General features: G+C 41.5%; 1 protein-coding gene across 7 annotated transcripts in view; it reads left to right on the top strand.

Annotated features, from left to right (window-relative positions):
- Positions 1 to 15,107, top strand: part of dmd (dystrophin) — a 565,648-nt gene that overhangs the window by 331,723 nt on the left and 218,818 nt on the right. For 6 of the 7 annotated variants that reach the window (XM_062054060.1, XM_062054059.1, XM_062054057.1 and 3 more), the window contains 10 exons: positions 6,013 to 6,174; positions 7,407 to 7,517; positions 7,605 to 7,778; positions 7,847 to 8,002; positions 8,925 to 9,095; positions 9,667 to 9,846; positions 9,941 to 10,063; positions 14,457 to 14,627; positions 14,716 to 14,838; positions 14,938 to 15,072. In XM_062054060.1, the coding sequence (XP_061910044.1) occupies positions 6,013 to 6,174; positions 7,407 to 7,517; positions 7,605 to 7,778; positions 7,847 to 8,002; positions 8,925 to 9,095; positions 9,667 to 9,846; positions 9,941 to 10,063; positions 14,457 to 14,627; positions 14,716 to 14,838; positions 14,938 to 15,072 (1,506 nt within the window). Of the gene's footprint in view, positions 1 to 5,760; positions 5,915 to 6,012; positions 6,175 to 7,406; positions 7,518 to 7,604; positions 7,779 to 7,846; positions 8,003 to 8,924; positions 9,096 to 9,666; positions 9,847 to 9,940; positions 10,064 to 14,456; positions 14,628 to 14,715; positions 14,839 to 14,937; positions 15,073 to 15,107 lie in introns of those variants that run through there. The other variant, XM_062054064.1, reaches the window with a different exon arrangement.

The following is a 15,107-nucleotide window of genomic DNA, read 5'->3' as shown; positions in this document are numbered from 1 at the left end:
CATACAGGTGTTGACAAAATACACTGTACATTATATACCTCAGCTAACTAAACTATGGAAATGTACAATATAATTCATATAGCAATACGGTCTCACTGCACAGCAGGCCAGCAGTTAGCCGAGTCCGCAATCCATGTTGAGGCACAAGTGCCTCAACTGGCTGCTGATCACCGCACCGTCTCTTCTCAGTATTTGAACGGCATATGTGAAAATTCAGCGATTTTGAATAAAAATAATCTAAAACTGGTGAAGTTAAATGGAAAATAACGTTATAGTATAATCACTGAATACATATAACAATTTAATTAATTTTTTTTCTTTTTACATTTTTTTTCTTTCCATGATGGCAGGTGAGGCCCGCCTCCCCTGCCTCTAGTGACCGGACGTCACTGGTGTATAGTGATGATGATAATAAAAACATGCGTGTGATATTTGATTCCAAAAGAAAATATCATCTCCCCAGCTTTCTACCGGCTTTCCATCACTTCCTTGCCCTTGTCTCCTCTTCCTCTCACCCTTCCCCCCCTTAATTACCAATTCCTATTCCCCATTGCTCCTTTGCCTGCCTCCTCCATTTCTCCTCTTCCTTCTTTTCTTTCTAGCCACTTTCATTGGCAGCATGCTTTCTCATCCTCATCTGCTGGCAGATTAGTCACACTTTTACACGCAAACACACACGCACACACAAGCACGTACAAACACACGCTCTCACCAAGAAAGTCAATTCCCGCCGGGTTGACCCCCGCCCCTACCTCACAAAAGCAGCGGATTATGTTCTCCTTGCAGTCTGATAAGATTCTTTTTGTCTGTCAAGACATCACAGTCTGTCTATGTGTCACATTCTCGTATTTCAGACATTGTGTGTGTTGTCAAAGGTGTGTGCGTCAACATGCTCATGGGAGATGAGAGTTGGCACCTCAGAGCTGTCGCCTAATGCAGTTTTCGTTTTGTTCCTAGTTTGATTTGAGGAATGCTTTTTGTTTTCCGTGTGTCCTAGAAATATTCAATTTGTGAACAAGTGTAAAGTGTAATTGGCATTTACGCCATGAGATAAAATACATTGATTAATTTATTAATTGATCATTAGTTACCCAATAAATGCAAAATCTTGCATGGTTTGTTTTCAGACCAGTGACTGAGGCAGATGTTATGGAAGTCTTAAGCAGTTAGAAACCGACAAATCTGCGCTCCAAAACAATCTTGTTAGTTTTTTTTCCAAGATCATCAAAAGATTTTATAACTGAACATTTCTTTTTAACCTGTGCCTTTCAAAAAATGTTATCCCCGCTGGAAATCTGAATCTCTATGTCAACCTTCCCATTTCTGCTGGGAAATCCAGTATTTTATCCTTCTTTCCTAGCCCATTTTTCCCCAGATGTTGCTCTCCACAAAAATAAATTCTCACCATTACTGCTGCTACTGCAGCGATCGGCTCTGCTCGACTCAAACCATGCAATTTGTTATTCCTATTGCCAGACCTGTGTGTTTATTTCCGTACCTGACCGTTTCGGCTACAACGTAGCCTTCCTCAGAGGTTGTCACGTGATGTTGCTGTGACGTGTCTGGTCAAACCTCGGCAAGATTCGGAGTGGGCTCGTGAAAGCTGCACACCAAGGGCCTGATCTATTAAAGGTGTGCGTGTATTAAAACATTTGCAAACTTGATAGCACACACAAAGCTGATCTACTAAGCTCGTGCGCAGAGAATTGCGTCTCTTAAAGGCCTACTGAAATGAGATTTTCTTATTTAAACGGGTATAGCAGGTCCATTCTATGTGTCATACTTGATCATTTCGCGATATTGCCATATTTTTGCTGAAAGGATTTAGTAGAGAACATCGACGATAAAGTTCGCAACTTTTGGTAGCTGATAAAAAAGTCTTGCCTGTACCGGAAGTAGCGTGACGTCACAGGTTGTGGAGCGCCTCACATCTGCACATTGTTTACAATCATGGCCACCAGCAGCGAGAGTGATTCGGACCGAAAAAGCGACGATTACCCCATTAATCTGAGCGAGGATGAAAGATTCGTGGATGAGGAAAGTGAGAGTGAAGGATTAGAGGGCAGTGGAAGCGATTCAGATAGGGAAGATGCTGTGAGAGGCGGGTGGGACCTGATATTCAGCTGGGAATGACTAAAACAGTAAATAAACACAAGACATATATATATACTCTGTTAGCCACAACACAACCAGGCTTATATTTAATATGCCACAAATTAATCCCACATAACAAACACCTCCCCCCTCCCGTCCATATAACCCGCCAATACAAATCAAACACCCGCACAACACACTCAATCCCACAGTACCGTTCACCTCCGCAAAGTTCATACAGCACATACACTACCGTTCAAAAGTTTGGGGTCACATTGAAATGTCCTTATTTTTGAAGGAAAAGCACTGTACTTTACAATGAAGATAACTTTAAACTAGTCTTAACTTTAAAGACATACACTCTATACATTGCTAATGTGGTAAATGAGTATTCTAGCTGCAAATGTCTGGTTTTTGGTGCAATATCTACATAGGTGTATAGAGGCCCATTTCCAGCAACTATCACTCCAGTGTTCTAATGGTACAATGTGTTTGCTCATTGGCTCAGAAGGCTAATTGATGATTAGAAAACCCTTGTGCAATCATGTTCACACATCTGAAAACAGTTTAGCTCGTTACAGAAGCTACAAAACTGACCTTCCTTTGAGCAGATTGAGTTTCTGGAGCATCACATTTGTGGGGTCAATTAAATGCTCAAAATGGCCAGAAAAAGAGAACTTTCATCTGAAACTCGACAGTCTATTCTTGTTCTTAGAAATGAAGACTATTCCACAAAATTGTTTGGGTGACCCCAAACTTTTGAACGGTAGTGTATATTTCCCCAAAGTCACGTACGTGACATGCACATAGCGGCACGCACGTACGGGCAAGCGATCAAATGTTTGGAAGCCGCAGCTGCGTACTCACGGTAGCGCGTCTGCTATCCAACTCAAAGTCCTCCTGGTAAGAGTCTCTGTTGTCCCAGTTCTCTATGTGTTTGTGTTGCTGCAGCCGGCCGCTAATACACCACTTCCCACCTACAGCTTTCTTCTTTGCTGTCTTCATTGCTCATTAAACAAATTGCAAAAGATTCACCAACACAGATGTCCAGAATACTGTGGAATTTTGCGATGAAAAAAGACGACTTAATAGTTGGCCACAATGCTGTCCCAAAATGTCTGATACAATCCGTGACGTCACGCGCAAACGTCATCATACCGAGACGTTTTCAGCAGGATATTTCGCGGGAAATTTAAAATTGCACTTTGCTAATCTAACCCGGCCGTATTGGCATGTGTTGCAATGTTAAGATTTCATCATTGATATATAAACTATCAGACTGCGTGGTCTGTAGTAGTGGGTTTCAGTAGGCCTTTAAGTGAGCAAATAAGAAGAGCAATCCATTTAGCATGTCTGTCTTGGCTCTGTTCTTGCTAAACTAGTTAGTGACTTTCGATGCTCAAATCAAAATGATAATGATAATGCTAATGTTAGTCATCGGAAATTTGTGCGGTAGCAGTAAATAGCCACCAGCTTGATAGTTCGCAGTCCGCCGGTCTTTCTTTGCTTCGGACCTGCATTCGCCCCAATACATTCTTGGTAGTAGCGTCATGTTCGTAGCGCAATCCAAGATCATTTCTCGATATTGTCTGCTATTTAACATCAGCATAGCCATTAAAGACGTAGTATTTTTTTTTACAGCGGACACTATGCCAGTTTGACGCTACATGCGCTCGTCCTCATCAGAAATGTGGCAAAACACTACATCTTTGGGTTTTCTGGCGCCGCCAAAATCAACCAAAACTGAAAGTTCTCAAGGATTAAAACAAAATCAATTGATTCGTTGTGGTATATGCTGCAGGCTTTTTTTAAATAGTTTTTTTCATTTGTATGAAAATATATAAATGAAAAAATAAATATATACTGTATGAAAAAACTTGCATTTTCTTGCGTCTGGAACGCTCGTCGTTAATGCCAGCAGTTCACAGGGCGCAACTTAAGAGCGCTAAAAAGTGAGTTCCATTGTAGATCACGCTGCAGGACTGCTTCTAAAATGCCCCGAAAAAGTGTTGCATAATGGTGTGCTGCATGTTTCTAAACATCAAAACGCCACAGGTAGGATTACCGGTATAACATGGATGTGCAGTAAATGACTGTCTCCATGGTGAAAGTCGCAGAGTAGATGCAAAAACCTCATCTAAATAAGGTGGTCTGTGCCACTTTTGCACTTGTTATTGATGTGTATTTCTGGCCTTGTCCTCCTCGTCCGGACAGAAGGGTGACACAGCAGAGCGGCTGGATCAAAAGAGATGTCGGAGACGCTTTACTGAACCAAAAGTTGCTTTATTACAAGCAAGCGTCATTATACAGGACAGCAGTTCCTGGAGGAGGTCAAGTAAAAAATGAGGCACTCCTAACTTGGAGAAGCCAATCCATCAGTTGTATATTACTCCTTCCTGTCTCTGGGTGTGTGCTAAGTCAGGACAGCACACTCTGACCATTTTAGGAGATGTTTGTGTGTAAGTGCCTGGAAAGACAACCGATGCAGGTCATAACTTAAATGTTGGCATTAGGCTAAACATGTCTCGTTTCACGGATAGGGCCATCACTTTTGCATACCAAGGTCCAATTTTATTGCCTTTTCTTCATAGAGAACTATTCCAATCCACACACAAATGTCAATACTAAAGGGCCCTATGTTATTATGTGCCCAAACTGACATATCTACCAAACTGGTGGTTTGCTTTCTCTTAGATGAATATAAACATTCACCATGTGCAAAACATAATATGAGTAAATTAATTCACTTCATTATCAATTGTAGTAGATTGCCCGCAACCCGCCCACAAAACAGAACAAACCAAAAGTAGTGAAACAAAAATTAATATTATCAACAACAGTATCAATATTAGTTACAATTTCAACATAGCAGTGATTAAAAATCCCTCATTGACATTATCATTAGACATTTATAAAAATAAAAAAAAAGAACAATAGTGTCACAGTGGCTTACACTTGCATCGCATCTCATAAGCTTGACAACACACTGTGTCCAATATTTTCACAAAGATAAAATAAGTCATATTTTTGGTTCATTTAATAGTTAAAACAAATTTACATGATTACAATCAATTGATAAAACATTGTCCTTTACAATTATAAAAGCTTTTTACAAAAATCTACTACTCTGCTTGCATGTCAGCAGACTGGGGTAGATCCTGCTGAAATCCTATGTATTGAATGAATAGAGAATCGTTTTGAATCTGGAAAATAATCGTTTTTGAATCGAGAATAGTGTTGAATTGAAAAATTTTTTATTTTGAATTGAACCATGACCCCAAGAATCGATATTGAATCGAATCGTGGGACACCCAAAGATTCACAGCCCTAGTAAATAATCCCATTGTCTCTGCATGTTCACATGGAAGGCATGTTTGCCTCATAAAATAATATGTGACTTGTAGGCTGCTTGAAGGAGAGTGCATGTTTGGAGTGCGTTGCCAATGGGGAAGCTGCTTATCGATGACTCTATATTTCATATCGCTAAATTATCATTCCATCTGGGAGGAACAGTAAGGCCACTCCATCACATGAATGTGTGTGTCTGTGAGGAGGGATGTGCAGGCTCAAGGCTATACTTAGTCATGATCCCTCCGTATGGGATTAGCATGCATATACTCTGCCTGTCCACATGACTTGAAACAGGTTTATGATGTAAGTGTTCTGTTAATCTTGTAAGCGATTACTGGGGAAGAAAGAGAGAGTAGATGCCGTCTGTGGCGTCAATGTTGGGGTTTTGCATCCAGAAGCCATGAGAGAGACACCTCAGGGTCCGTGTGGCAGGAGGGAGCATGCCAGGCGTGGGAGTATGGTTGCGGTGGTGGGTGTTTGCTTCTTCTCCTTGTTGGATGGACAGTTGTAAAAGTCATATTTTTTATAGTTTTGAAAATGTGATTCTATTTATCTATTTCCATCCAGGTGTCACTCAGGCAGAAAGAGCTGGCCAAGAGCCTCCAGTGGGCCCAGGAGAATGACAAGACCCTCAGGAGTATCCAGGAGTCGCTGGCCAACACTGATCGCCACCTGACGGCGTACTTGGCCGACCACATTGATGCCCAGCAGATACCACAGGAGGCTCAGGTAACCCTTTTCGACGGAACCAGAAGAGCATAGCTGGGCCTCAAATGGAATACTTCCATCAGTACACTTCAAATAAGTAACCTGAGTACACTTTTGACCCTTTAGTGCTGTACCAAATTAATTACTGTCATTGTGCACTGAGCCAAAATGACAATCACATTATTCACCAGCTTCTTTCTCTTTAGTTCACTACTTTCAACCGCTGCAGGGTATTTCAATTTAGTCCCTCCCCTCTTGCTACATAGCCAAAATGGAGACTACAGAGTGTGGTAATTAGGCCCATTCCCAATACACCCCGTCACTCAATACCACTCGCCCTCACCCACTACCACTACACCCTCAAAATTAAGCGTAGAGCTGTGTAATCTTCCCTAGGAATTGGGACACCACTTGCTTTGTCATTGCATAGTTTATGTTCGGGTATGTAGTTACGTTTGCACATTGTCCCACCGAGAGTTGTCCCGACACCAATATTTTGGTACCAAAATGTAGATCATTATGTATTTCAATACTGTTCGATACCTTTCAAAATAAAGAGGACCACAAAGTAGGTTCCGTTGTAGATGCACTGAAGGACTGCTACTATAATGCTCAGAAAAAATGGAACATTGTCTGCTACATGCTTTAAAACATATCAAAATGAATGTAATGAAAATTGAGTGTCCATGCTGACAGTCTGCAGTACCAGCAAAATCCTTATTTAAAGAGGGCGGTCTGCGCCACTTTTGCACTTGTTATCAATTGTATGCCTAGTCTCACTAGCCCCCCAAATAGTACATGCAATTGTATAGTTTGAACACTTCTTTTTTCAATCTTAGCAAATCAGGCACTTAGTGTGCTATCGGATGTATTTTATTTGAGACACAGGCTGTGTTGTCCTCCACCAAGCCAAAATAATCCTAGTTTGGATAAACTCTGAATTAATTTGCTTGTATTTATATGTCATCTTAAAACATCCATGCATTTGTTAAAGAAAAATGAGAAAGTCAAGCTTGTTTCAATGGCAAATTGTTTAGAAAAATGTATTGTTAGCAGGCCTAATGCAGAATGTAATCAGATGCTTTATGATGACTTTGTCACTGCCGTGTACTGCCCCTCTGTGGTTATAAGGAAGAGCAACAGCAAACTGTATCCTATATACTTGAAATGTGCTAAAATTTGTCCTACGTGCCTTTGTGCTTGACTTGAATTCATTCAAGTGATGTCATGTTATATAATTGCATTATTTGCAGAAGATCCAGTCAGACCTGAGCAGCTATGATGCAACCTTGGAGGAAATAAAGAGGAAGAATCAGGAGAAGGTTCCGTCCCAGAGGATGATTGGACAGATAGACTTCACGCAGGTGTTGCTCTCAAACCACACACACACATAAAAGTAAATATTCACTGTACAGTAATAGCGACCCCCCACCCCTTTCCTGTCCTGATAGAAAATGCTGGCAGACGTGTGGACCAAGTTCCGGCTCTTCCAGAAACCAGCTAACTTTGAGGAGAGGCTGGCTGAATGCGAACGTATGCTAGCTGAGGTCAAAACTCAGGTGGGGGTGCTGGACATCCGCAGCGTGGAGCAGGACGTGGTGCAGTCTCAGCTGGAGCAGTGCATGGTAGGCGTCAGCGTGTGTGGTGTCAAACACAGATAGTCCGCTCAACTCTCTATTGGGCGCCCCCGCAGAAGCTGTACAAGGTGCTGAGTGAGGTCAAAGGTGAGGTGGAGACTGTGATCAAGACCGGCAGGCAGATCGTGCAAAGACAACAGACGGAGCATCCCAAAGAGCTGGACGACCGTGTAACGGCGCTCAAACTGCTGTACAACCAGCTAGGAGCGCAGGTTTGAACGAACACACACACAACTCAGGAATGTGACAAAACACAAGCAGACATTGCATGCTTCATTGGAGTTATGTCAACGTTTGTTAATACATCACCACATTTTATAGCAATAACCAGATATCATGCAAATGTACCTTCTGGTATCCAAGTACTTTGGATGCTGGTGGGCCACCTTGATATATTAAATATCAATGTAGGTCAATATATGCTGAGCTATCTGAACAAAATATTTTAGCTTTGTGTCATAGCTGGCAAAGCAAATTAGTGTAATATCTAGTTATATATCTTTTTTAAAAAAAAACGAAATTGGGCCACACTTTAGATAGCTCTTCTCTCAGGTCATGACATCAAAACAATCTGATTGCATTGTGACATCATTGATTTTCTATGCACGGTTTAAAGCATTCCATGTTCTTAAATTTCGTGGTTAAAAAACGCGCTACCATTAATGAATTAGAAATATTATTTTGGTCCACAAATACAAGAAATCTCTTGATAAAAAATGAATTATTAACTTTTTGCACTCCATTATGTCTCCCAAGCATAAGGCAGGTCTGATCTACCAAAGGTTTGCGTGTATTAAAACAGGTGCAAACTTGATAACGCACGCAAATCTGATGTACTAGGCCTGTGCACAAACAAAACAAGACCACAAAAGCCAAACAAAGCAAAGTAAAGTTTGGTTTTGATAAAGGCATAATGGTATGTGGAATTGAAAGGTTATCTTTTTCAAAATGCTGTTCTTAATTCTACCACTTTTCTTGCATTCTACTCAAGCCAGAATTGTCCTGACTATTTCCACTGAGGAAAAATAGAGTTTCAAGGATTTAGGAAGAAGTTAAAACTATTAAGAGAAAGTCCTGATGATAAAAGTGACACATTTTTTATGGCAGTCCTTAAAGTGTTATTTTTGTCAACAGATAACTGAGAGCAAATTGGAGCTTGAGAAAAGTTTGAAGTTGTCCAGGAAGCTTCGCAAGGAGCTCAACGGGCTGACCGAGTGGCTCGCCGCCACTGATGCCGAGCTGACCAGGCGCTCCGCTGTCGACGGGATGCCCAGTGACCTAGAGGCCGAGGTGGCGTGGGCGCAGGTATGATGCGCACACTTGCACACGCAAAATGCTAAATAAGATGTTTCTGTGCATGTAAAAATGTGCATGGATTATCTAGGTATGAAAATGAGGACTTTCATCATTGCTCTAGCTACAGAGTAAAAGTTTTACTGGTAGAGAGAAAATACTTGTAGCGTTGGAATGGTTAAGTATAACATTAGTGTTTTGTATTATAAAATGATTCATGATAGGTGCTGCTTTCTGACTGCTTGTTTGTTTTCAACATTTGTACATTTGCTTTTCCAGTGCTTGTTTTTTAAGTTGTTTTGTGTTTTTCACAAATGTGTTTGGATGAGCCAACTAACGTTCTTTTGGTTACGTAGATCTATAGCATGTGTATAATAACATAAGCATCACATAGCAACACATTTAAATTGGATATAAAATAGGTATTCCAGTGTTACATACATAAGTATTTTTTGGCAGGGAGAAGTACAAGAATGTGTTATGATCTTTAGGATATAACATAACTGTAATTTAAAGTGTAAGTCACAATAATTACAAGTATTAGTTATTTCAGTTCTTTGTGTTTTCACCTTCTCTTTTTCAGTCCATCCACGGCGAGACAGAGCGGCGTCAGCCCCAGCTGCAGGCCGTGGTGGAGCTGGCCGAGGCCCTCAAGGTGGTGCTTCGTGGCCACGGGAGCCTGGTGGATGACAAAGTCAGCCTGCTGCACTGCAACTGGATTGCAGTCACATCCCGAGCAGAAGAATGGCTTAACCTGCTGCTGGTGTGACATTGCTGGTTTTTATTTCAAAGACTAGCGTCTCCTGTGCTGAAAACGTATCAGAGTTGGTAAAAGGTGCTCTTCTCCTTGTCCTCAGGCTTACCAGCAGCAGATGAGGAAGTTGGATGGAGAAATTGAGGAAGTGAATGGATGGATCGACGGAGCGAATCAAAAGATGGATGAGATCGAAAGCGCGGGACCAAATGATGCTGCGCTTAAGGTGCATAATATACAGTGCATCCAAAAATCATTCACAGCGCTTCACTTTTTCCACATTTTGTTATGTTACAGTGAATCATGATGGTGGCAACTGTGGGGATGTTTTTTTACAGCAGCAGAAAATGCGAGACTAGTCAGGATAGGGCAGGGGTCAGCAACCCGCGGCTCTAGTGCCGCCTGTGGCTCTTTAGCGCCGCCCTAGTGGCTCTCTGGAGCTTTTTCAAAAATGTATGAAAAATGGAAGAAGATGAGGAGGGAAAAAAAACATTTTGTTTTAATATGGTTTCCGTAGGAGGACAAACATGACGCAAACCTCCCTAATTGTTATAATTCACACAGTTTATATTAAACATGCTTCACTGATTCGAGTAGTTGGCGAGCGCCGTTTTGTGCTACTAATTTTGGCGGTCCTTGAACTCACCGTAGTTTGTTTACATATACAACTTTCTCCGACTTTCTAGGACGTGTTTTTTGCCACTTCTTTTTCTGTCTCTTTTTGTCCACGAAACTTTTAACGTTGTGCATGAATGCACAAAGGTGAGTTTTGTTGGTTATTGACTTGTGTGGAGTGCTAATCAGACATATTAGGTCACTGTATGACTGCAAGCTAATCGATGCTAACATGCTATTTAGGCTAGCTGTATGTACATATTACATCATTATGCCTCATTTGTAGCTATATTTGAGCTCATTTAGTTTCCTTTAAGTCCTCTTAATTAAATGTATATCTCATGACACACTATCTGTATGTAATATGGCTTTTCATTTTTTGCGGCTCCAGACATATTTGTTTTTGTATTTTTGGTCCAATATGGCTCTTTCAACATTTTGGGTTGCCGACCCCTGGGATAGGGGGAAAGATGAATTCAGCAATTAGGGTTGTACGGTATACCGGCACTAATAAAGTACTGCGGCACTAATTAATTAAAAACGGTACTATACTGCCTCTGAAAAAATACCTGAACTTTTTTTTTTTTTTGACTGACATTATGGCGCGCAGTCGTCATGTCGTGACATTGCTGGAGCAGAGGCGCATGTTTGGAAACACACAAGCAGACACGGTGAGGAGGCAGAATGGATGCATTTTGGCTTAAAAACAAACGATAAATGTGAAGTTATCAACATTGAAGCACTGTTCTACAAGAGGCGCTTTAAAACATAGCTAGCTAGTAGCTAACATCCATCCGCAGTCGGCAGTGTTTTAGTTACTTCTAAATCACTAATCCTCGCCTCCATGGCGACAAATAAAGTAAGTTGCTTACAAGTATCATCCCTGCAGAACGAGGAATAGCTAAACATGCTTTACTACACCGTAGGAGGATACAATAGCTCAACCCTAACAGCAAGCTGGCACTCCTCAATGTAAACAAAGGCCATGGGTGGATCTACACCTGACATCCACTGTTATGATACCAAGTACAAGAGCCGTATATAGTCGCTCCTACAATGATTACATCTGTATTTTTTATTATCACAAAATCGTTTGTTATCTTTTGTTATCGTTTACTTGATATGGGATTGATACCAACATGTGTAGTATCTCCTAAAGCTAATGTAAGGCATCCAAACAACAGACGAATAAATGCTTATCAAATTTTAACGTAAGTGTAGATAGAACATGTTAGAACAGAAAGTAAGCACATCTTAACAGTAAATGAACAAATAGATTAATAATCCATTTTCTATCGCTTGTCCCTCATAATTTTGACAAAATAATAGAATGGGAAATGACGCAAAATATGTTACTGCATACGTCAGCAGCCATATTAGGAGCCTTTGTTTGTTTACTTACTACTAAAAGAGTAGTTGTCTAGAATGTTCACTATCCTATTCTATGACAAAATTAGTATTTGATTGAAATAAGAAACATATGTTTAATTCATCATAAGATTTTCTGATAAAATAAAGGTTTGGTGGTCCCCTTTATTTTGAAAAGTATTGAAAAGTATCGAAATACATTTTGGTACAGGTACCAAAATATTGGAATTGGGACAACCCTAACAGCAATGTACAGAGACAACCTGGATGAAAACCAACGCTTTTTGTCGAACTTGATGGCTCTTGAGAGGTGCTGAAAAGAGGAATGGGCGAAACTGCTCAAAGATAGGTGTGCCAAGCTGGTGGCATCGTATTCAAAAATACCTGAGGCTGTAATTACTGCCAAAGGTGCATCAATAAAATATTGAGCAAATGCTGTGAATACTTATGTACATTAAATTTTTTTAGTTTTGACAAAATTGCAAAATATACCAAAAAAAAAATCACATAGTCATTATGGGGCATTGTCTGTAGATTCTGAGGACAAAAATTAATTGATCCCATTTTGGAATAAGACTGTAACATGACAAAATGTGTAGCGCTGTGAATACTTTCGGGATGCACTGTAATAATATATCTCATGTTAGACTCTACCCTTTGTTGAACAGTCAAAAGGTTGTTTTTTCTGGAAAATTTCACAAGTATTTATTCAAAACGAGTCAAATGTAAATGCTACAGTGTTGATCTCACTGCCACAAAATTGCATACATAAACACCACCAGTGGGCGCCTCCACAGGAGCGAGCTTCTGCAAAAGTGAGCCACGATGAATAATTATCCACCCTCTTTATAGCAAAAGAGCAGATAAGTCTGAAGGGTCAACGAGTCCATAGTCAACAAGTGTTCACAAAAGTGTGGGCCAGTCCAAGGGAAATGTGATGAAGAGGGAGACGCTTGAGTGGTCCATAGATGATGGGAATTCTTAAAAGATGTGTAGCTAATTCCATCCATCCATCTTCTACCGCTTGTCCCGTTAGGGGTCGCGGGGGGTGCTGGAGCCTATCTTAGCTGCATTCAGGCGGAAGGCGGGGTACACCCTGGACAAGTCGCCACCTCATCACAGGGCCAACACAGATAGACAGACAACATTCACACACTAGGGTCAATTTAGTGTTGCCAATCAACCTATCCCCAGGTGCATGTCTTTGGCGGTGGGAGGAAGCCGCGTGTAAATTATTAAAAAATATATTAATGTCTGATATCTAATATCTAACCTTTGTACCATTATTTAGCTATTGAAGACAGCTTGAACTTGAGGTTACAAATTCGAAGCCACGATTGTTTCAGCCTTGTACCACTGATTAGACGTACCAAAACGAGCATCCATAAATCTATTTCCTAAAAAAAACTATTGTATAGTTTACACATGCAGCACAGATGGAACAGGGGTTATTACGTGTGCCTTACAATACGAAGGTCCTGGGTTTGATTCTGGGCTCGGGATCTTTCTGTGTGGAGTTTGCATGTTCTACCAGTGACTGCGTGGGTTCCCCCTGGGTACTCTAGCTTCCTCCCACTTCCGGGATAGTTTGATTGGCGACACTAAATTGGCCCTAGTGTGTGAATGTGAGTGTGAATGTTGTCTGTCTATCTGTGTTGGCCCTGCGATGAGGTGGCGACTTGTCCAGGGTGCTTGTCCCTGCCTTCCGCCCGTGTGCAGCTGGGATAGGCTCCAGCACCCCCGCGACCCCATAAGGGACAAGCGGTAGAAAATGGATGGATGGATAGTTTACACATGCTAATTAGTACTGTTTCCACAAGACTGCAATCTATTTGTGTGAAGGGATTGCCGAGACGGGTGAAGTGAGCTGCCTTTAATTGCTTTTAGAACGAGAAGGGCAGCAGAAAACGTCATTGCTTGTTGAGAAGAGCAATGTGTGCTTTCGTATCAGAGTGGACAAAATCCTCTAATAAAACCAGAAACAGTTTTGGGGAAAAAGAGTACCTTGAAACGTCTTCTACGTTTTCTTATTCTCTGGTAGATTAGGTGCGTAGTTATTTAGCGTATTAGTTGTGTTAAGAATCGGGAGTTGCGATGCATACTGTCACCTACTGTACGGAGTTGTAATGACATGCTACATTGACAAACAGTCCTATTGTATTGTGTTTATGAGTGAGTATCAGTTACATTTGCCTTGTCTGTGTGTGTGTGTGTGGGTGTGTGTGTGTGTGTGTGTGTGTGTGTGTGTGTGTGTGTGTGTGTGTGTGTGCGTGTGCGTGCGAGGCGGTGGGTTGGATTGGACTGATAACCTATAAAATACATGTTAAAGTTAAAGTTAAAGTACCCATGATTGTCACACACACACTAGGTGTGGTGAAATTATTCTCTGCATTTGACCCATCACCCTTGATCACCCCCTGGGAGGTAAGGGGAGCAGTGAGCAGCAGCGGTGGCCGCGCCCGGGAATAATTTTTGGTGATTTAACCCCCAATTCCAACCCTTGATGCTGAGTGCCAAGCAGTGTGCTCGCAGTGTAGACAAATGTTTTGCAACCACTCCTTCCCATTACGTGATACACACTTTCATAAAAAGAAGCTATATAAAGACTCAAAATGTGTCTGTGATTGTCTACGCAGGTATTGCGTGCCGAGCTGGAGCTTACGCGGGGTAAGATGGATGAAGTGAGGGCCTTGGCACAGGAGCTCATGGCCACCAGGGGGGAGAACTGTCAAGCCCATGTGGGGCCCAAAGTGAAGCTTCTGAACCAGAAGTTTGACGCCGTTGAGCAACGCATCGCCTCTGGACCGGTGGGGGACGACAACAGTCCAATCAGTAGTGTTTTGAATTCCGTTATTTTGACATTTCTGACAACTAAGAATATAATTCAAATCTCAGAGAGCGGCATCGGCCAAAGAACTGGAGCAGTATCACAGTGAAGCTCAGATCTGGTTGGATCTCCTAGAGGAGGAAGTGAAACAGGGTGAAAACCTCAAGGAAGAGGACTTTCAGGAAGACAAGGTTACTGAAAAGGGGGAGAACATTTGTAACTTTTTCATCTTGATGCGACTGTTGAACTTCTAAACAGATCTTTGTTCGTCCGTGTGTGTTTGTGTGTAGGACTTTGAAGAAGGTGCAGTGAAGGAGTTACTGTTGAGAGGAGAGAAATTGCAGAAGAGAGCTCCGGATCAGGACAAGAAAGAACAGATCAAACAGAAGCAAAAGCGGCTAAGCAACAAATACAACAATGTCAAGGTAATGTCTAATATGACTTCAATACAGTAGGATCC

Source organism: Entelurus aequoreus, linkage group LG07 (genome assembly GCF_033978785.1).
Source record: "Entelurus aequoreus isolate RoL-2023_Sb linkage group LG07, RoL_Eaeq_v1.1, whole genome shotgun sequence".
Classification (NCBI taxonomy): domain Eukaryota; kingdom Metazoa; phylum Chordata; class Actinopteri; order Syngnathiformes; family Syngnathidae; genus Entelurus; species Entelurus aequoreus.
Note: the sequence above shows the minus strand (reverse complement) of the source record. Positions and strands in the feature narration are given on the sequence as shown.